The 22248-nt window shown below is 52.6% G+C and overlaps 3 protein-coding genes and 1 non-coding gene across 4 annotated transcripts; 1 reads left to right on the top strand and 3 right to left on the bottom strand.

The window, feature by feature from the left end:
* Positions 1-3496: 3496 nt before the first annotated feature.
* Positions 3497-5025, top strand: BBK36DRAFT_1140059 (Pkinase-domain-containing protein; the record flags this gene model as incomplete). Its single annotated transcript, XM_024893349.1, has 2 exons — positions 3497-4837; positions 4894-5025. The coding sequence occupies 2 exons, from the start codon at positions 3497-3499 to the stop codon at positions 5023-5025; spliced, it is 1473 nt and encodes a 490-aa protein (XP_024750731.1).
* A 2920-nt stretch (positions 5026-7945) lies between these two features.
* On the bottom strand, positions 7946-9352 carry BBK36DRAFT_1116769 (hypothetical protein; the record flags this gene model as incomplete). Its single annotated transcript, XM_024890273.1, has 2 exons — positions 7946-9035; positions 9144-9352. The coding sequence occupies 2 exons, from the start codon at positions 9350-9352 to the stop codon at positions 7946-7948; spliced, it is 1299 nt and encodes a 432-aa protein (XP_024750730.1).
* A 6598-nt stretch (positions 9353-15950) lies between these two features.
* BBK36DRAFT_1167806 (hypothetical protein) lies at positions 15951-21810 on the bottom strand (the record flags this gene model as incomplete). Its single annotated transcript, XM_024895091.1, has 5 exons — positions 15951-16030; positions 16083-16097; positions 20482-20555; positions 20614-20676; positions 20831-21810. 5 exons carry the CDS (start codon positions 21808-21810, stop codon positions 15951-15953), a joined length of 1212 nt encoding a protein of 403 aa, XP_024750729.1.
* BBK36DRAFT_t74 lies at positions 16541-16614 on the bottom strand. Its single transcript has one exon. It is a non-coding gene; the product is annotated as a tRNA-Lys (tRNA).
* Positions 21811-22248: the final 438 nt, after the last annotated feature.

The raw sequence follows: 22248 nt of genomic DNA, 5'->3' as shown, positions 1-22248 counted from the left end.
TCTGGGTTCTCATTGATTCTCTGATGGATTGATTTCAATTTGTTTTAGCCCGCCTTGCAGTTGTTTCAGTGTTTCAATACGCCCACGCCGTCTCTGTACATGTATCAGCTGGTGACCTGTCTTAGTCCGAGAAAGGACTTGGGAACGGTGAAAGCGAAAGATGTACCGAAGGGGTTGCCAATTGACAGTGCATCGTCTCCAAATTGCTGCCTCAAAGTTTTATCACTCCTTAGACGCAGACGTGATGCCAGCTTCACCAAACGCCCATTGTTTGCATGACTACTGGTGCAAGCATCCCGCTGCCCTCTCCACACTCAACGGTCCCGCGTCCTGTGCAAATCAACATCTGTATTCCGTCTAGCTCGGCGGAGCGCCAGAAACACACCAGAAAAGCACGAACGAACAAGCTTGAAAAGAAAAGATGGATCCGCGGTGGAGGAGAATGTGAGGAGAGAGAGAGAAGGAAAAATTTTGGGCTCGTTTCTCTCCGATTTGGCGCTGCATGCCCGAATGAATGGGCTCAAGCCGGGCTTCTAAGCACGCGCGCGCGACATTCTTGTACATAACATGACATGCCTACCTCCTCACCTGGGGTGGCTCGTATTGCTAGCTGATAGGTGGTAAGTGGATTGCCATGTCTTCTGATATCTCGTTCAATTGTGTGCATACCGCGAAAAACATATATTCAGCTCTTTCCCGCTGCAGCCTCAGGATTGCCTTACTTTGCTATATGCAACTCTGGTTGCAACAGCCCAGGTGCGCGGGATGCCCAATGCTCGGACGGCTGGAATATCTCAACATCGACTTGCAACGATCCCGAGGTTAGCACCAAGGTTCAGGTCGGTAGGCCGCTCCGGCTTATTATGGAATCCATAGACCCGTCCCTCCTCTTCTCCGCATTTTTCTTGCAGGAATTTTTCTTCGATCGAGACTTTGGCTTGGCCGTCGGTATACGGGAAGGATAGTACCGGCAAAGAGCCTGGGTCTAGCCCTTGTTGAAGTGCTACCTTGGCCCTTGAGAGAGAAATCGATGGAAGCTGGAGAAGACTGATGCGCCTGTGCTCGTGATTGAGGTGCCACTGCGGCTGTTCGTGCAGAAGCAGGACGGAGTCAGCTAGCATCAGAGCTAGCAGGACAACGTGAGCGTCCTCCATCAATTTCTCCAACAAGGCTCGATGGAGGAACAGGCTATTACGGCATTGCCTGTACCTTATTGCTCCATGGCTCGTAATATAGCGGTGCATGTACTCGTACTTGCCCCGACTGTTGGGGAGCCCTCATTTCGCGGCAGCGCAGTTTCCAGCACCACTCAGGGCCCCTACACACAGGCGGCAGAGGACTCGCAGTTGAGGTACAACCAGACACGCTCCAGCCATGCAGCTTCCATGCCTCAGAAGAGCCATCCGTGCTTGCCCGTGCTTGTGCGTCTGTATTGGGCAGTACATGGAGTGTACGCGCAAGTACCGTACAACAGCCCGGCATGTGCAGTCCCCTCCAGCCAACTCCGTCGGGTGCCTCAGACGCCTCAGCACAGCGCCTCGGACGACAGCAGGGCAGGGCAGGGCAGGTACAGTACGCAGGCGTGGACGCCGTGCAGGTACTGTCATTTCCACCACAGGTTCCCGGAACTCCCCTACGGGTACCGCTACAGGCGCATGTGCAGGCCCCCCAGTGGTCGCGCCCGGCCAGCCAACCGCCCCAAGGCGCTCCCTGCCGTCCCGTAATACTCCGTCCCATTGTGCTGCAGCTCCATCCATTCGAATGCCTGTATGGAAACGCCTCGTACCGGTACAGGTACTCGCCCTGGCTGTTGCGCCGTACGTATTGCCCGGCCTGCTACCTGCAGTGCGTACCAGTACTTGTACTTACTCGTCGTGCGTCCGGTGCGTGTACCTGGAGGCCGTACCTGTACTCCGACAAGTGCCTCAAGTACAGGCACAGTACTGCGCACCCAAGCACCTCAGGCGGCAGCAGCGACACACAGGTGATGTATTGTATGAGTGAACATTCATTCAACTGGGAAGGTCCCCACCTCGACCCTACGAGTTTGACCTACTAAAGTAAGGAAGGAACTTCGCCCAAGTCCGCCGTCACTAATTACCTGAACTTGTACCATTATTGACTGAGGTGCACTCATATCCTGCTTTTTTTCCCTTGCCATTTATTCCCTCTCGCCTGCTCTCTCGACTCTTCCCCTTTGCCCCCCTTTTGTCTCTATTCTTGGTTCCAACTCGGGCTCTTTTTTGCCATTTCCATATCCATTTCCCGTCGTCTTGATCTCTTGTTTTTCTTACCTTCTGCCCGTCTCCTCACCTTCTCGCCATCTCCTCCGCTCCTCTCAATTGCCCCTCTCTCGCCTCTTGCATTCGCCCTCCACCTATTACGGCGTCTCTGCATCTTTACACGTCTTCCTGCTCTTGGCCGTCCGTCTTCGTGTCGCGGCCAGCTGCAAAAAGAGTCCCTCTTCCGCCAACCTATTAATTTTTTTTTTCCGCCCGGGCGTGTGAACCTTAGTGTCGTTACCAAGGTTCAAGGCGTCCAAGGCGCCTCGCTCCACCCCTCTGCCCTCTTAGTTGACGGGCCTTGAGCCATTGACACTTATACACCAACGCCATTGCCGCCACCACACAAGCATTTTTTCCTACTGAGCGACACGCAGCCCGGTCCTGTCATCTGGGCGCCATTTATTCTTATTAATTTTTTTTGGCCCTACGTCCACGCCTGTGTCTTTTTCGCTGCCATTGACGCAGAAGAAAATAAGCCACCGCGCCGGCTATTTCCAGCAGCCCCGGCCACGTCCCGCAGCACCGCCAAACTTCGAAATTCTCATATAAAGGCAGCACGTCCGCAGCAACAGGAAGAAAAAAAAACCTACGCCCGGGCTTGCAGGTTCTTCGACGTCGTCATCCCTGCTGGGCCTCTGCCGCCCGTCTGCGCCTCTAGGCGTTTGTCCTCGCTCTCAAGCAGCAACAGCAATTCCACGCAATTGCAGGTGTCGCCTGTGCGTTTGCCCAGTCTCGATCTGACGCTGCAAACACCCCTCTTCGATCTCGAAGCGCCCGCCGCCTGGCCACAGCAATCAGCAACACTCGCAACGTCCTGCGTCACGGCAACTTTTGCGTACCCTGCAGCGCCCAGAGAGCAAATTCCCGCCTGCAGCGCTGCCGAGCCTTGATCGCTCTTCGTTGGCTTCCACTCCGAAACGTACTTTTTTTGCCGCGCATTAGCTCTTGTTGCACAAGATCGTCATCCTCGCTTTTCTACTTGCTCCGGAATCAGCTTCCGCCGCCGACGCAATTCCTTCTGGCTCCCTCCGTCCAGAACCGAGCTCCAGTGCTTGCATCCCCGTTGTTTCGCCACCGGATCAAGCAACGTCTGATCGCTTTCTTCGCTCGCCTAATAAACTCTCGACAAGCCGGCATTCCGACCGAGAAAACCCGCACACTTCGACGAAGCCCACACATAGCACGGCCCGGCGCTTTCTACGCTATTCAAGATGCCGTCCGCTCCGAACGAGTCAAAACCGAGCTCCGCTCAGAGCTCAAAACCGTCGTCCATCAAGTCATCGCATGAGGGAGGAAAGAGGTCGCCCACCTTGGCCTCGCAGACCGGCTCCGAGAGGCTCTCTCCCACCTCGAGCGAGACTCAGCTGAAGCATCTCCCCGTTGAGAAGGCTTCGGTCAAGGATCGCATCACCCGCATGTTCTCCAGCAAGGACGTCTCGAAAGCCAGCATTAATGGGGAGACAACCCCTCGCTCCCGCGGCCCTTCAATCAGCGGCACCTCCTCTCCTGCGCCGCGAAAAGAATCAATAGAGCAGAAACCCGCCGAAAAGACCCCTGCCAAACCTAAAGAACCCACCAAGCCCAAGGAGCCGTCAAGTCGCTTCGTCCTCGTCGCCGACGCCCCCGGCGGCCATGAGCACCATTTGAGATCCAGCCGAAGGCAGGAGAAGCTGTCCGACATGTGGCGAAGCATCATCGGAAAGAAACAAGAGCCCATGCCCGACAACGACCTTTCCCTTGTCTCCAACTGGGTTGATTCGCTGCGTCAGGAAAAGGAAGACGCAATCGACAGGAAGGGCCCCCAAAACTCGACGCTGGTGGAAAAGTACGGCAAATGCCAGGAAATCGTCGGCCGTGGCGCTTTTGGCATCGTCAGGATATCGCACAAGAAAATGGGCACCAACGGCGAGAAGCTGTTCGCCGTCAAGGAGTTCCGCCGGCGGCCCGACGAGTCGGAGAAGAAGTATAGCAAGCGTCTCACGGCCGAGTTCTGCATCTCTTCCTCCCTGCGCCACCCCAACGTCATCCACACCCTCGACCTGCTCAAGGACGCCAAGGGCGACTTCTGCGAGGTCATGGAGTTTTGTGCTGGCGGCGACCTGTACACCCTCATCCTGTCGAGCGGCAAGCTGGAGGTTCAAGAGGCCGACTGCTTCTTCAAGCAGATGATGAGGGGCGTCGAGTACCTCCACGAGATGGGCGTTGCCCACCGCGACCTCAAGCCCGAGAACTTGCTGCTCACCACTCGCGGCGCTCTGAAAATCACCGACTTCGGCAACGGCGAGTGCTTCCGCATGGCTTGGGAGACGGATGCCCACATGGTCTCTGGCCTATGCGGCTCCGCCCCCTACATTGCGCCCGAAGAGTACACCGACAAGGAGTTTGACGCCCGCGCTGTCGACGTCTGGGCTTGCGGTGTCATTTATATGGCCATGCGGACCGGAAGACATCTGTGGCGCCTCGCCAAAAAGGAAGACGACGAGTTTTACTCTCGCTATCTTGAGGGCCGTCGTGACGAGGAGGGCTACGGCCCAATCGAGTCATTACACAGGGTACGGTGGTCTTGTCTTGGCATTTATTGAATTTTGTGCTAACGATCTATCTACAGGCTCGTTGCCGCAATGTCATTTACTCCGTGTTGGACCCCCATCCCACGCGTCGTCTCACAGCTGCCCAGGTCCTCAAGTCTGAGTGGGTTCGCGAGATCAAGCTCTGCAAGGCCGGCGAAGAAGGCCTTTGAAGGTGAAAAGAAACACGAACAGTGTATACGACAGAACGCTCTGCCTGAAGCGATGGCATCCGATACACAGGGATTCCCCATCCCTCCGGCCGCTCACCTGAACATATCGGCCTACCGCCTAATCTACCCTTCCCTTCAACACATCAACGGGCAGAGCTAAAACTCATGGACGACGAAACATGACCCAAACGAAAAGAAGAAAACAACTTTTAATGATATCATGTGGCGAATGTAAAATACCCCTAGGACTGGCAGCTGGGATACTTTTGTCTTTTTTACTTTTCTCTATTTCTTGCATACAGGTGAAAGCGTTCGGCGCGGGACTACAACATTGGAAACTGCCCAGCACGCTCGCTTTGGCTTGTCAATGATTTGGCAGCCGTTGGCTTACGAGGCTCGCCTTGCTTCTTCTTGTATTCCGCCCTTTTATTTACACTCAACCAAGCTTGAGCGGGTGACGAGAGGCGTACTGTGCTGCGTCAAGAAAGCACAGAAAGAAATGCCCTTTACACTGCTCAGACGACGTGTTGGATCCTGAGATTCTGTGGACCCGATACAAGCTTCCTCTTCTTTTTCTCTTCTCTTCTTCTCTTCTTTCACTTTTTCCTGAACTACAGTTTAAAAAAAAAGGGTGGCGGCTTTGGCGTACGAGATACATGCGAGCAAGCTGAGAGCGAGCGGAGGGGAGCAACAAGGAATTCCGGGGTTGGTCTGGGATTGGACACTGGCGTCGGGTAATGGGAAACGGGATAGGCTCTCTCACTGGTCGGTGGGCTATGGCCGCCTGCGTTTTGGACGATTTCTTGTTTTCGTTTTGCTTCTTTCTGGACAACTGGCGAACGAGAAAGACAAAGACGGAGTATGTTTTGTGTGCTTTTGCAGGAAGGATGGCATTTGTGAGCTTGTTTCAATTAAGCGATGTTGGCTTGCGTTGCTCTTTTTGTCCGCATGATGCGGCTAGGTGGACTTGCTGAATCGAACCCCATTGTGTCTTTGACAGTTTGGGGGCTTCTCATGACACTCTTTGTCTTTATGTGTGTCTGCGTGATTTGTGTGTTTTGCGGTCTGGCGTTGGTTCATTCTTTTGGCGTGAAGCAGAGGAGCCATGATGAGAAGCAGAGTGACGTGCGTGGCTGTAGAAGCTCGGCCGGAATGGCAGCAGCTCGACATGACAAGGTGTTGTTCCTCGCGGCCCCCATCTTGAGTTTCTTCACCGACTGTTGTTTATCGTTGAGTATCTAACGGCATGCTTGACGTGAAATGAACATGGGATTTCTGGGTTAGTGCATCCTGCTGATCCTATTTCACATGGGTATCATAAGTTTAGAGGCATATATATCATTGGAGGACGTTTGTCCACGAGATGTCACAGTTTCGAGTTAGTCGTGGGCATCAACACACCCTCATCCCACACAAAAGCCAAAGATGGGAGGAATCCTATTCTCCAGCAATAAATTACGGGTTTTTCAAAAGCAGAAACAGCAAAGGGAAATAAAACGGCACGTTTGACAAAGTTACCTCGGCTCTTTCCAACGTTTAATTACTTCCCCTCCCATCTTACGATGTAAAGACGCCGTGGGGATAAGTTTCATTACTTTCTTTTCTTGTTACTAGTGAAGAAGAAGGGCTTTTCTCCACATTCTGCTAGAAGGGAGATCCATGAAATAAACAAGCAGAAAAAGAAGGTAAGGTAATGTAGGTTACTTACTTACTGTACCTGTCTAGTATTCCTCATACCTACTTACGGGTACTGGGTATTAGGTAGGTGGTATTGGTGATTCAACTATAGTTACAGTCCTACCTACTTAGGCTCGGAGTATATTTCCCAGACTTAGTTGGTGAAACGACGCAAGTAGCTTGAGTAGAAACGGAATAGAATCAAGCTTGGTTGCTCAATAAGGTAAGGTATGTAGGTAAATCATCAGTCGGATCACAAATTAGGCTGTCGAATCTCATCGTCACGAGACACATGGATATGACTCTTGAGTTATAAACCACCAATTATACCGAGTTTCAACAAAAGACTTGAGGCTTGCATTCGAATCAGACATTTACTGGCAAGTAAAGGTTCAAGGTTTTACTTCGTTTTAGACAAAATACTTTCTGCTATGCTCACTGTTGAATAACTAGCATATACAAACGCCCATTACCCAGCACATTGCGCCTGCAAAACACGGGACGATTTATCAAAGGGAGACCGAAATCGTCTCAAATATCGATTCATCCACCTCCCCCCTGACGTAAAAAGGCCAGCAAAAACCCCCTCCTCCCAGAATTACAACGCATCCAACGCCATATGAATTCCCTTTCGAAATTAAGACCATCTCCAAGCCCCGGCCTTCCGTATCCCTCAGTGCCTCTGAGCCGCACCACTCAAGCATGTGTGCAGACAATCAGATACCTCCTTTTCCCTCTCCCCCTAAAAGCCAATACTGTAGATATGTATCGTAGAAATAAAGATGACACACAAAGCGGGAGTGACTACCCTTATACATCCCCTCTCTGTATGCGACGAGCCTTCCGAGCAGCCCGCCATAGATCAAGGACGAAATGAAGAGACAATGTAATGTGAAGCCTCGTTGTTGCCAGCCCCGGTCCTTTGCGTTAAAAAGAAAAATCAAGGCCAGGGAGAGGATGTGGTCCTCCCAACAAGAAGCACGGATGGACATATGAAAACACAAAAAAGGATGGAAGAAAAAGAGAGAAACCATCCAGAGAGCGAGGAAGAAGTCACAAAGAAAATCATCCACGAGCTGCTCCGAGAGACAAGATATCGTTCCACCATGACATAACCCAAAGCCCTGTCCCACTTCGCCTTGTCATACACATTTGAACGCCATCAACATTAACATGGCCGAAAAGGTGGCCAAGACCCTTTGATGGGTGCGTGCTGCACACAAGATTGACTGGGTCTGCTCCCCTATGAGTGGAACAGATCCCAGGCTCTGGCACACAGCTGCAGGAACTCCTCCTTCTTGGCTCGTTGCGTCTCGGGGCTGTCACGGCCGGCGCCAAAGGGACCGCGGCGGGTAGGAGCTGGGCCATGGCCCAGCGGCGGACTGCTGCCTTCCTCGTACTCGGCGCGCGTTCGCCTCCTGCTGGTGCTTCGAGCGGCTTCGGGATGGCGGTTGGCGCCAGCAGCGGGAGAGGGAGGCGTGGGAGGCTGAGGACCGCCGTAGTGGACCAGTCTGGGGAGCAGCTCTGGTCGTCCGCCGGCCAGCTCATGCTGGGCCTCTTCTGCAGACTTGTACTCCCTCAAACGACCAGACATGGGCTGCTGCTGGTGGTGAGCGGGCGGCAGGCCGGGAGACAGCTGAGGCCTTGAAGCCGCGTGGCTGGGGTAGAGGGCGGATGTGTGAGGTCCATTATCGGGATGCGCGGAGAGGTTCTGGCCAAAGACGTCGCTAATGGGCGGCAGCCGATTTGTGGTCTGGTGGGCGTGGACGTGGTGGATGTGGGATGTACTTGAGAGGTTAGAAGCCTGGTGTTGGGCGTGTCGGGAAGGCGGCATGTGCTGGCCGGTGAAGCTACGGCCAAGGGGCGCGGACTGAATGACCCTTTCGTTTGCAAACTGCTGATGTGAGGGCGCAACAATGGAGAGTCCGGGAGGCGCCTTATTCCTGCGAGACATGCCTGGTGTCTTGGCCGCAAACGGTGAGTCCTTGTCCTTGTCGGATGGGCCGTCACCCTTGGCGGACTGCTGCAGTTGCAGTCTTGCCTCGATAAGGCTTCGCTGTTGCTCTCGGACCGTCATGCTTCGCTGAAGCTGTTCCTTCATCACGGGATCCTGTGTCATAAATCCTGGGGAAAGGCAGGCAATGCCCACTTCTTGAATTCCCAGTCCATCACGCGCCGTCATTGGGTGGCCCGAAGGGGGATTGGATCCTCCAGCGAGAGTGTTCTTAGACAAGTCCAAACGTCTGGGTCGGGGCCTTGAGGCGGGCAGGCCGGGCGAGACTGGCTCCTTCTTAACGACAATCTTGGGGGCTACAGCGACATCTTTTCGAGATCTGTCATGGCAATCAAACTTTGTCAGCAAGATGGACTGTGGCTGCACTGTAGCGACGAAGGAAGACACCTAGTGATGATGCGCAGGGTGACGGCAAGCAGAGACTTACGCGTTGGGCGAAGGCCTGCCTGCAGTGGCATTATCTGACTTGGGGCTGCCGTTGGACGGCTGCGCGGCGCTTGATGCGCCCGGGAGCTGACTCCTCGCTTGTGAGGGCATCGCGTTTCGCGGCGCAGGCGGCGACGTCGAGGTTGTCGGAGGAGCAGGGCGTTCGGTAGGGAATGTGCTCCTTTCGTGAGGAGCCGGCGAAGGGGCCATGGCAATTGCGGCACTCATTCTGGCGGTGCTGCCGAGAGACGGTTTTCTGTGCGGACGAGGGCGAAAAGTAATTCGCTGTGCTTTTGCCTTCGAGCGAAGCTGTGCTGGATCAGCGGAGAAGCGCGCGGGCGCAGAGTTGTGCGAATGTCGCTCGAGACAATTGTCGACCGGTTGTCGCGACTGTAGAGACTGGGAGCAGATTTCGACGGCGGATAAGTAAGGTAGTCAGGGTACCCCGAGAAGCCAATAGCGGCACTCCCCTCCACTAGGTAACGGTGCGGGTTCCTGGTTGCTTCTTTTGAGCAAGAGAACGGACGAGGAAAAAAGAACAAAGTCGTGTTTCCCCAGAGTCTCCGTGCGATGTTTGATGAAGGAAGAGAAAGCAGGACTGGAGGCTCGCCCTGCCTTGTCTGCAACAGCAACGACGGCCTTTGACAGCGCGGGTGACAGAGGGAGAGCGAAAAGAGAAGGCCGAGTTGGGGGGGGAAGGCGACGGCGTTTCAGGAGAGTGGTGATTCTCGATGTGGTTTGTCCGAATATATTGCGATTGGGGAGCAAGTACGCAGTACTTCGTATTTTGGGCCGAGCACGGGCGATTGGGGCGGCGGGAATCTGGCGAGGGCCGGTACCGTGTACTCGCACAAGCGCCCGTAGGTCCAGAACGTTAGTGCAGATGCATACACCCACGCACCACGCGCGCACACCAGGGGTTGCCGAGGGCGGTTCCGGGGCTTTATTGGCGAATGGGATGGAGGCGTTCCAGCAGACGGCTGGGCTGGCTGCGCGAGAGAGAGAGAGAGAGGATGAAGAGATGATAGATGGAGGCGGCGGCAGACGGGCGTCGTCGGCGAATTAGGCGGGCTTGGAGCAGGTTGCAGTTGTTGTAGTATTATAGTAGGCCTCTCGTCTCTGTTTGTTGTTATATTTGGAGCTGCGGGATGGATCGAGAGAAGCAAGAGAAGCCACCCGACGGACAATCGAGAAGGCACACGAGAAGAAAGCGGCAGAGAGGAACAAGAGAAAGGACGCGGGCGACGGGAGGGGCAGGCGGCGTTTGTTTTATTTGGCTGGCAATCGCATGAAGCATCCGGTCTGAATAGCCTCCCGCAGGCCTGAATGAAAGGGGCCCCCAGGTTCGTCACAGAGGGAGGGGAAAGTGACACGGATGCCGGGCAGCTCTCGAGTTGCTGGTGAAGCGATGGATGGGAGATGATGGATCGAAAACAGGCATGGGGGGGGCGTGTGCAAGACAAAGAATACAATTCTGATCCAGGCTGCGTTGAGGTCGCAGATGGATCCATGTACCGCATGTACCTGGGGCAGCAGCAGTCGCAGCGCTGGCGCCCGTGCGAGCCCTGGAACGGGAGCTGCAGCTTCGCTACAGCAGTCGCAGCACCGCCGCTGCAAACAAGGCACAACTCGGCGGTACACGCAGATACCTCGCGCTGAGACGGGCAGCGCTCTCGACGCACCGCTAGCGCCGTACTGGTACCCGGCCGCGCACGTGTGCCGCGTGCCAAACCCTTGTACAGGCCGGTACCAGGCCGATGCAGAGGGCGTGTGGCCATGCAAGCGCAGTATCGCCGCCAGATTGAAGCAAAGATTGAAGCAACCTAAAGATCCAAGTCGACGCCCATTTACTTGCAGTCCCTCCAGACACGCCTGCGGTGCATCGGGGCCAGGCCAGGGGGGGCTGGACGGTCCCTGGGCCTCAGCGGCCTCTGACTGGATTGCTGGCGATCCACCGCCCCTCCGCCTCACCTGCACTGTGCGAGCAGAGCCCGTCAGGCTGTGGCCGAATCCAGCAGCCTGTCCACCCACCCGCCGCGGCCAAGGCTGGTAGGGTGTTTTACCTGCTGATGCTAGCCATCGAGGTCCGCAATAACGATGGGATTTTGATTGTTTCTGCTCCGACTTGAAGCGTGTCTGGAGAGGCGCCGGCCCAGGGCCCCCCCTCGTTGTTGGAGAGGCGATCCCCTGGCCGTTGATCAGCAACGCCTGTCGCTCCCCATCCCCATCCCAATCCCCCAGCCGAAGAAAGAGAGCATTGACGTTCATTTTGGGGGCTAATTTCACAGCATATCCATACAATCAAACTTGGGCTTATTTTTGGACTTTGTGACGTTGACGTGCCCGTTGCTCATCAGCCAGCCGGTGCTCAAACAATAGCGCCGTTCGTCGAGCTGCCAAACAAGTCCATGTGGCGATGCGAAAGAAAAGAGGCCAGTGCTTTTGTTCATCAATCTCCAATATCACTTCGGAATGCCGCCGCTATTGGAACAGTAGCGTGCCCATCGGCGCTCCGCATCCCGTGAAGTGGACTGGACTCAACTCAACTGGACAACACGAACTTGACGACGCCGAAACCAGAAAGGCTGCCCGTCGCACCGCTCTTTGTTGCACGGTCCTAGCTCGCCGCTGATGCCGTTGTCCGCAGACGCTGGCCGTTTCGACCGGACGGACGGTGGGAGAGAGAGAGAGAGAGCAAAAATTTTCAGACACAGAAGAGGAGGAAGAGCAGAGAGGAATCCAGGCTGTCTGGTGTTGCCACTCGATAAGCTAATGCTGGAGCCGGGCCAACCCCTGGTGCGGAGGGAGTGCGTTCGATCTTTGTGTGGTGAGGTTGTAGCGTCTCAATGGTGAGACGCCTGTCCAAGTCCCGATGCCGATGGCACGGCTTCACACGCAGTTGGACTGGGACAAGTGCGCGATGGCATCGGATCCAATACCTCGTAAATCCCGAACAAAACCCACAAGCGAGCCGTCTACTACATTACTCGTACTCGTGATAGTAGAACCGACCTTGTAATCGGACTCGAGGTTGGATTGCGGAATGTATGATACGTGCCTGAGTGCGGTGCAGTGCTACTTCGTACGTGTACAGGGTTTGGGCGGCGTCGTGAAATTATTGGCGAACCAACCCATCATGCCTCGGCAGCTGAAATCTCTGTCACGACAGGGGAAGGCCTTGAGTTGCATCAATTTGCCCTCGTTCAATGCTGTGCGTGCCCACGGCTGACCAAGGATCTCAAGCTGGGAGGAGGAGTCACCGGATGCCTTGGTGTCCTCGTTGTTCACTGATATTCATGCTGATTCTCCACTGCCGGGCAGTGTTGATACTACTACTACTACTACTACTATCGGCAGTAGTAGTAATATCACGGGTTGGTGAAGAAACGCATCTGAGCCCCTGCAATGAAGAACTGATGAATTCTCCCCACATGGCTAGCAGAAGACGGGATCAAGATTATTATTACCGTTGCGAGTACGTGCGGAAACAAGATTGGATCTGCTCGCCATTTTGGTAGCGCATGCTAAAAAGACGTCAAAATTAGTAGTAGCTGGAAAAGCTAGCCCTTTGGCCCTGTCGATCTTTCTTCGAGTTCACGTCACATGAAGCACCGCCATTAAATACGACTGGCGATAGTGCCGTCGCACGCAGTAACCTGTATCACGATTGGAGTCGTTCTGAGGCCCCGAAATACGCACTCGCTTCACACAGGATCTGCCGGCAATACGAAGTCGGACTGGGGTTCACGGGCTTCTACTGGCGCCTCACCTACCGTTCATCGGCGACTGCGATGAGGCGTGGCTGTCAAGTCTCGACAACGGGAAACAAACTCTTAGCCGGCGGGGTCGTGATCGCCGCTGACTGGCTTTGTCGTTCGCATCCAATGTGTTGCGAACACTGCTCCTGTACCTCGTACTCTCCGTGGACATATCGAGGGCATTTCAATGTCTTCAGCTTCGCCTCTCCTCCTCTTCCTCGCCAACATTGATATCTGGACAACAAACGATGGAAAAAGATTGACCTGCAGCTGCAGTCGTTGGGTAGGAAGGTGTTGCAAATACCGTGTGTAACACCATGCGATACAAGGCTCTGCCTGCATGACCCCTCAAGAGAAACCTCTCCCACTAGTATTACCAGCAGCCGTTCCTACAACCACACCCCTCTTCGATCCCTGCAGCTTCCACAAACGGCACTGCTTCCCGTACCTCTTTGTACCGTCGATGCGAGGCCCCAGTCTCTGCTACCTCGCGTGTGTCTCTGTCCGCGATATGGCAAACTTCAAGGTTATACTATCGATGCTACATTTGGCAAGTCTAGCTGACCTCTTAGGGATCGAAGATGCGACATGGGCTTCGGAATGGCAGTACTAGCCAGATGCAACCCTGCCGCTTGCTTCAGCTTCTTCACATCTCAAACTACTCGTACATACAATAAAAGGGCTCTGAGAATCCGTTTGTCCGGAACTTCACAAGAAACGAACATGAAAGAGACTCGATAGTTTTGCCGTTGAGATTCCCGATGCTACCTGCCATGCTTGCTTGGAATTACCCGGTCTCTGTCTGGCGGCGCGTTTATTATCCTTCAGAATGCGAAACATTACATATAACCCCTGAGGCCCGAAACCTGCCGCGTTTGAGCAGTTTTGCCACTTGGACTGGCTTCTGCCGTTTCGTCGTCGATCTGGGCTCACATGTTTGAAGTGCTGTAACTTTCGTGCCATCCCTTTGTCTGGGCCTTGAAAGTCATTACCCTCCACTCCCATCTCACCGCTGCGGCTATCTGTGCACATGTCAATAGGCGCCCACTGCAACCCACGAATCCTGCAGGTTCACCTACATGTACCGTACAAACAAACAGGTCTATAACGCCTGCAAAGCCAAATGAGATGAGTTGGCTCGTGTTTTGTTCCCTGTGACTTTGATGGCATCTTGCGCTTTCTCTCTCTGTTTCTCCTCGGGTCAAGCCCCCACTGCACTAGACGCTATCCCGCCCTCTCCATGTCCACTGATTCTCGATACTCGAACGAGCTCGTGCCTTATCGTGGCTCCTGCGCTCAAATGTGACAGGTACGAGTCCAGGGACGGGTACGGTATTGGTATCGTACTCCTGGAGCTGGGAGCAACAGAGGGTCGGCATTATCACTGGGCTGATCTTGGTAACCTTGTCGACATTGTGCCCAGTGCTGCTGCATGCCTTCAGTTCTTACCTACTCATGCAAGTGCGAGTTAGCATCTATTCCTAGGCTCACGATCCTGACCAGTGTAGCCTCATTTGCAGACTATCCTCTGGTCTTTGCGCTCTCTCCCGCTTCTTCTCCGAACCAGCCTGCTCTCCGTTTGACAGAAGCAAGCGAGCAAACAAAGCCCTGGATTTACCCGCCCTGCTGCAAAAAGAGCAACTTGAACAGGCAAAAAGAGGCCTCGGCACTCTTCTTCGTCGATGCAACTGCTCCCTTCTAACTGCAACGAGGCAAAAACGTACATACTACATGGCACCAAAACTTGTCACAGCCCTATTCGCGGACCCCCCCAGCAGGACATGTCCAGGCCAGGTTCCAGCCCGTCATCCATGTCAGCTACCGCTCACATCAGACGACTGTGTCTCGAGTGTAATAGATACTATCCAGGAAAAAGAGCGTCGCTCCTTCGGCATCTTCCTTTGAGTTTTCCCTTTCTTCTCTGAACTGTAAGGTAATCTAACAAGGCGGTTCTTGCAGATCAGATCATCCCAAGGCGGAATGCTGCGCGTCTCCTTTTTTTCACACGACGTTGCTTTTCTCAGGAGTCTTTGCCACCGCAAATGGACCCCTTCGTGACGAAGCTCTTTGAATAGCCGCAAAAAGTGAATGATGGTCTACGAGTACTCCATACGGGTCGTACTGCTTGTATGTCAGGATGTTGACACGAAAAGACGCCCGTACTCCGCCAGGAGGCCTAAAATCGCTGCTTCACCTGAGACGACGACGACGGGACGTCTCAGGTCGAGTGGGACACCGGTACTAGCAGTAGCTCCATGTCGTCTTTTTCTTCTTTGGCAAGGCTGCAGGGGTCTTTAGGCTCTCTGGCCCCCCCCCCCCCCCTGTCAGTTTGCACGCTCGACTTCATTCGCTGCTGGTTTGGTCTCGACTGTTAGCTCCGTTTCAACCCAATTGCTGCATGAGATTTGCTGCGAGCCCGAGGGAAGAAAGAAAGATGCAGCAGCGATTTTCTGAGGGATCGGGCCGGACCTTTGCGAATCGGAAAGAGGACGTTGAAAGGGAAGAGTTTCGTTCATCAATCTGCTGCCGTTTTGTTTCGTCGTGGTGGTTTGGCCGAAGGGGACATCATGAATGATACATACAATGAGAATGAAAGCAACAACAACTGAACCTGACGAGCTTTCAGTTTCTCCCACTCTCTTGTCGTCGGATTCCTGTTTCGCTCTCTTGCAATCCGTGCACGAACTTGTGTGTCCTCTCTCAATCATAAGCAGAGCCCTTATCCTCCCCCCCAAAAAGCTGCCCATGATCCAATGATCTCTTCACCCGCGCTACACGAAATTGCTCGTGACAGCAACCTGCCGCCAGTTTCCCCGAGTGGCCACCGCCGCGAGCTGATTTGACCGTGGCCAGGGATCTTCTCTTTCTTCTCTCTCACCCTGTCTCATCAACCCCAGCTGCCGTACAGAGAGAGAGAGAGAGCCCCGGGGTCCCTGTGTGCGACATGTATAAATGGCATGTGATGTAATTTCGGTGGGGGGGTTTCTTTCTCTTGCTTCCTCTGAATCTGTGACCGTCTCGATGCGAACGCTCTTTTTGCCCTGTAACACCTACATACGAGTACTTGTCCGTACTTCTGGGTTGAGACGAATCTCCCAGCCCGGCGACGTGGTGTTTCGTGTACTGCACACTTGCATGCAAAGAGGATTGTTTGAGTCGCTGAGTGCTGTACAAAGTACTACCTAGTAGTATGTAGTCTTCCACGCACATCGCGCGCTGTTGAGACGAACTGAGACGAGATGATATCTGGCCTAAAATCCGCTGTGTATCTTGCAATTTGCGCATATTACGAGGCACACTGAAATTTAGAATTATGCCACTACTGGTGTATCATCACGTTCTTCGGAGTAATACTTGTGTGAGATTGTTAAGAGAGGATGCCATTGCGCTTGTGGGATCTGACATTTGGCTGCCCCGAGATTGAGGCCGGGATCCTTGCGGAGCATCGAAGAGAATTAAGCTCGCATAGGTGGACCGGTTACCCAAACGATGAGCGTTTGCAGAGGGGAATTAGGAAAAAAACAGCATCAGCTTCTTCTGTCGCACTGATAACATACGTCCAGATCCTACATTATGAGTTGCAAACTGCAAAAAAAGGAAACCACTGCTCCTTCATTCCCAAGCAGCAAAAGGAAAACTGCGCCCGAGGGGGGGCTCGAACCCCCAGCCTTGCGGTTAAAAGCCGCACGCTCTGGCCAATTGAGCTACCCGGGCCAAGTCCTTCGGTTGGCTCCAAATACCAAACTATATACCTCCGGTACATGGCTTCGCCCTGCTGCTGACCAGCAAGCCTGATGCGCAGGATGTATTAACATCTAACCACAGCTTCGATTTCACAACCGGCCCTTGTATATCGAAATATTCTATTGAAGACTGCTACCTTTTCCCTATTAGAGCGGGGATGTGTGCAAGTTTGGAGTTGCTCTTGGGTTATGTTTCCGCAATCCTTTAACAACTTGATTCGACAATACCTACACGATGATGACGTGCACGAGGATCAGGACTTGAGAATCAAATTTACTCAAATGCATCTGTACAATTTCGTAAAGCTCTGCCCTCGACGCTCTACTATAACAATATGTTGTTAGGCACGAGTTCCACTGAAGACATTGACTGTACTCCAACTGCCTCCATGGCATATCATTGTGCATTTTTCCTCTGTGGATTGAGCGAAAGGACGTGAAATGCCCCGTGAGCAGCTCAAGGGGCGCCAATTTCTTGACGCACGTTGATGACCTTGGATATTGCGCACGAAATTGCTTGCAACCGGTGGTCATGATGGTTACTCAGAGAAGTCGTGATTATCACCATCTCAGAGGACGTGTGCTCCAAGTTCCCAGATTTCCATGACCAGTTATATATATTATCTTACATACGACTCAAAAATATCTGTGTAGTCTGGCCGAGTAGCTTTTGAAGAGTTCATGAGGCCACTAGCTCCCACTTCGACGTCTACAAAGGGCTTGTCTATATCGGGTGTCAATGTGTCACTGTTGTGGGAGGAATGGAGTCGCTCCTTTTGAAACATGGCTTCTTCCAATTTCATCCCTGAACGGTACCTAGCAAGTCAGCCAGTCCTTCTCGTGAGGTGCTACTGCAAACTTTGGCGCATGATGTAGATGGGGACTCACGGGAAGGTCACGAAAATGACGTGATATCGAAGAACTCCTCATGCAAGCACGCAGATATAGCATGGAAGTGATATGCTGATCAGCCTGGAAGTAAATAGATGCGATGATACGACGTTTGTGAGGCTGCCTGTCTTAACGAGGGAGCGCTATACTCAGTGCTGGGTTTGGCGTAAACTTGTAAGCAAACAGATGCTGTAACCATGAGGTTCAGCATCGCCCTCCTTGAGAAGCAACAGTCGTTCTCATCCTTTGAAAGATAACGATATCGCCAATTGTGAATGTAAAAGACAAGTAGCCGAATTGTTTCTGGCCAATGGGCCCCTCACTCATACCTTCGAAGTGAGACGACTCTGCTTCTGCTGCTGAGCTCGTAACTTCACCGCCGCCCCAACTTTCTTTTTGACTGTGCAAAGAATCAAAATTCCTCCTTGGTCTACAAGCTACATGTACGTTTTTGAAGCAATTATATCTGCGGCCTCAAGTGCCACATCCAGTACCGAACCCTTTCTGGTTGGCCCAGTTGCTTTGAGCGTCTCGCGTAAGCTTGATAACGGACTATATCCTCGGTATTTTGCAGTGAATGGTCAACTTGGGGAAGGTCCGACAAGCAGAGCCTTAGGTAGACGCATGAGATTTAATCCATCAGGCATGTATTTCATGCCTTCACAATAGCATATGATTTGCTCTGCTAATCAACGTATGTCTACGAGAGCCCAGCGGAAGACCCTTGCCAACATATGCGCCTGGCAACTATGAAGGGAACAGGGAGGTTGATGTGCATAATCCCGAAGCGTACCTCATGATCGCATGCTTGTAGTCCCAACCTGCTGATGAATGCCTCCGTGTGTCCCCCCCTTTCTTGGTCCCAAAAGGTATAACGCTTCAATTATTGAGAGGTAGATTTCTCAACATTACCCCTACGAAGTGAATACTCGAACATTTTTCCATTTCAAGGCCCGAGTCATCAGCTCATGGCATGAATGACACGTGAAGACACAGCCAGGGGTACTACGTGTACTTCATACTTCATGCTTTGATCACACAGGCACGGCCAGTCTACCTATTGATATAACAATTGCGGAAACCGACCAAATAACCAAGCCATAATACCACTCAGAGTTGCACCCTGACCTCTATTACTGTCAACACTCTGTCGGTGATCCTAGTGGTAGGTGGTGGCAGAAATGTAATTCCCCGTGGTGAAATACCGGGGGATTGCTGGCACTTTTCGATGACTGCAAAAGAGACGATTCCCAGCTTTATGTCGTCACGAGGCTTCGTCCCGTATTGTAGCAGACTTCGTTCTTGGAACTAAGGCATCAAGGGTATTCAGTTGACCCCAAGCATCGATATGCAGATAAGTGTTAATGGACTCTTCTTCTTTGAGGATTTGGCTTTGGGATCTACAACATGGAAGCACTCTGGGCATCGAGTATCCACAATGAAGCATGAGCTCTCTACCGTGGGTAAGGAAAGTACTCGCAGTTTCTTTAGAGACCAGCAATGTTGCCTGACTAGATAGGTAGGGACAACATATCACAATAACACTACTTGCACTCAAAAAACCGACATAATCGTGAAGGACGCAATCTTTTGCTGAATGCTATATTGTGGCAATACCATTTCCATTTGAGCGTCTTGCAAACCACCCTATTGTTGCAAAGGCCATGCGTTCATGGGTGGCACATATTACGAAACTGCCCTGGAAGCGGTATGCATACCACCGGTGTGAGACTCTTTTTGACCATCGGACTTGATGAGCCTGGCATTCGCTCTGAGGACTGCAATCAGGGTATTTGACGATACAATCAGGAACCCGTGAGTTTGCAGCAGAGACAGGTACCTAGGTACGTATGGCGGGCTACTTGCCTCCTACCTTAGTAGTAACAGCATACCTACGGGCACCTGGCTACCGTATCTACTTGGGTATTGGCTCTACTCAGTACTACTAGTAAGCAACTCCCGTCCCGTTTTCGCTTATCAGAAAGTCGCGAGGCCAAAGAAAGTAAAAGCTGGAGAGCCGTCCGATGAACAGAAGGTGCCACCTGATTAAGTGTAAAGGAAGTAGGAGAGGTAGGTGCTGGGCTCGTATCTATGCAGGAAGCTCGCGAGCACCTGCTTTCGCCAATACATAATGAGAAAAGGCAGGAGCTCCTCAAGTCTCGCCGCCAACTCTATGTCAAGTGGGAATGTGAATAGCGTCCAGGCTGTTAGAATTAACTAGACAGATCCTTGTATGACTGTAGTTTATGTTGTGTCTCAGTATCGTGGTGCTTTGTCGAAATGGCGTCCCATCTTCTTCCCAAGTATACGGACCTTATCGCAGAGGGCCGAGCGATATATGCTGAACAGTTGCGAAGCATTGAGCGAAACTGGGCTGTACCGAAGCCTCTCCCGATTCTGGAGCCATGGTATCATACTTTGGTAGATCCTCCCGGAGCGCCGTCAATATCAGCCGAAGGGGTATTGAAAGAAATGGAATATGAAGGACAGCCTAGGGATGGATATGTTTTCATCCAAGCCGACAACACGGGATGTAATGCGTCCAACAAAGCCCAGACGCCGTACCAAAATTATGTGCATGTGGACGGCAAAGCAATCCTTTGCATGAGCAACTACGCCTCAAGAGACAATCTGGCCGTGATTGGGCATCCACAGAGAGTATTTTGGTCAGACTTGATGGCGACATGTTTCCATCGTGTAGTCGCTCTCCAAGGGGGGGATTTGAGGGGCCTCCAGTTGATATGGCGAATCAACATCGCGAACCAGGTACGTTTTTTTCGAGCCGGGCAGTAGGATTATGCTAAATGGAATGCCATTGAAGACTACCCTTGATGTGATCGAAGACATTGTCTCGTGGCAGGACACAGCCATGAAAACTACCACCGCCATGCCATCTGGGGTGTCGAAAGTCATTTCGGGAAACCCATAAGCAGAGAACCGTATGTACTCTTGCCCAGGGGAGTACTGGTGATGACGACACAGGCTGCAGTTAACTGGGACCCAGGCGGTGATACGGCACCGCTCGAAGGTCCAGAGTTGCGCAGAATGCCCTGCCGGTCCCCTCTCAATAGAGGGACACCTAATACAAGTCTGCGCGTCTGAATCTCTGTTGGTTGAGGTGCCGCGATAGGTGACCAGGAACCTTGTCAGCATCGTCTAGATGTGCCCTCGAGTACATCTAGGAACCAATCGATGGCAACACTGCAAGGCGAAGCTAATTAACAGACTTATATTAAGGTATGCAAGCGTCATCTTATATGGCTACTGACGACTCAAAGTAGTATTTTTGGTCCTACCAGGAAGCATAGCGCCGGAGCTCTCGCTGTTCGTTTTGGACACAGTGTACAGTGTCGAAGAAATGGCCAGGTCCCGACCACTCTGGATATCGCTCGTCATCCACAAACCGAGAGCTAGGCCCGATTAACTGGTCAAATGGCATTATCTCTCGCCATCCGTCGAATAAAGCATCTGGATCCCATGAGGCAGTTTGGTCAGGTCGAAGACCGAATGCTCTAGTTTCACGGGCTTCCAGGTCCATCACAAACCCGATAGCTGTCTCTACCGTGGTTCTGATGGCATTTTCTCCAACATAGCCATCAGTTTTGTCGACGATTGATTCGAATGTGATTGGCTCACTAAGCCCATCTTCGACTCCAGTACGCACAAGTATGACGGGAATCCGGCCAATTGAGCTCGAATCTTCGCCATGCCAATCTGTAGGGTTGAGGACGAGGAGAAGGGCTTGGAAGAGTGGTTGAAGGACGTAATGATGGTGGTCCTTAACGATATCAAGACGTCTTGCGGACTCACCGGCGATCACCCGGTCGTATTCTTTGCGAAGCTCATGAATCTGTGCGCAGACGGCTCCATTCAGGGACACGATCCTCTGGAGTGTGGCCGCGCAGGGAGTGTCTGTGTCTCTGAGACCGATGAATTTGGTGATGAAGCGACCGTACTCGATTTCGCTGCGGTAAGGCTTGAACCATCGACGATAGATGTAGTTGTCAAGTATACCTGCAAGCCACCAATGGCCCTTTAGGATATAGATGGGAACCGACTTGTTGTAGATGTCCTGGAATTGGTAACCTGGTATCCGAGGTAGAGGCAGCTCAATTGGAGGATCGTAGGTACGCCAGGCGCACATCAAAAACTGATGACCGCGGTGCTCTCCTTCCAGATGCGTGCGGAGATACCAGAGCTTCTCTTCTCGTGTGATGTCCTCAAAGGGACGATCAAGGTCTCTGACCAATGCTCTCTGATGATAGCTCAACTCCATGACAAAATATCGAGAGAGTGAATCGGACTGATGTGTAGGTATCACAATCGGATAGTGAACTATATCTCAATGGATGGATATAAGAAGAGCAGATATGATGAGTAGCGGCGGAGAACGTTGAGAGGGAGCGAGGCTATGGCTACATATATAGGTATTGTGCGGGTAAGCCACCAAGGTAATAGGTATGAGTGCGTGTCCAAGTTGTCACCAAGATTTCCTTTTATCTGGTGGCGTATCATCCAAGTCAGCCACCCCAAACTTTCAATGGTCAAGTCCGTAGTTGCACAAGCCGGGAAACCAACAGAGATGTAAGTCGGCAGATGCATCTCAATAGACAACCGAAGTTAAGGAAGCTACCAGCCTCATGTGACTTCCGTCTACGGCATCGCGAAGTAAGTTTGGGTCCCTACCTACTAGTAGTAGTTTGACGGATGTTTA

The sequence above is a fragment of the Trichoderma citrinoviride genome, assembly GCF_003025115.1.
Source record: "Trichoderma citrinoviride strain TUCIM 6016 unplaced genomic scaffold BBK36scaffold_5, whole genome shotgun sequence".
Lineage (NCBI taxonomy): Eukaryota > Fungi > Ascomycota > Sordariomycetes > Hypocreales > Hypocreaceae > Trichoderma > Trichoderma citrinoviride.
This window is presented reverse-complemented; position numbering and strand designations above follow the sequence as displayed.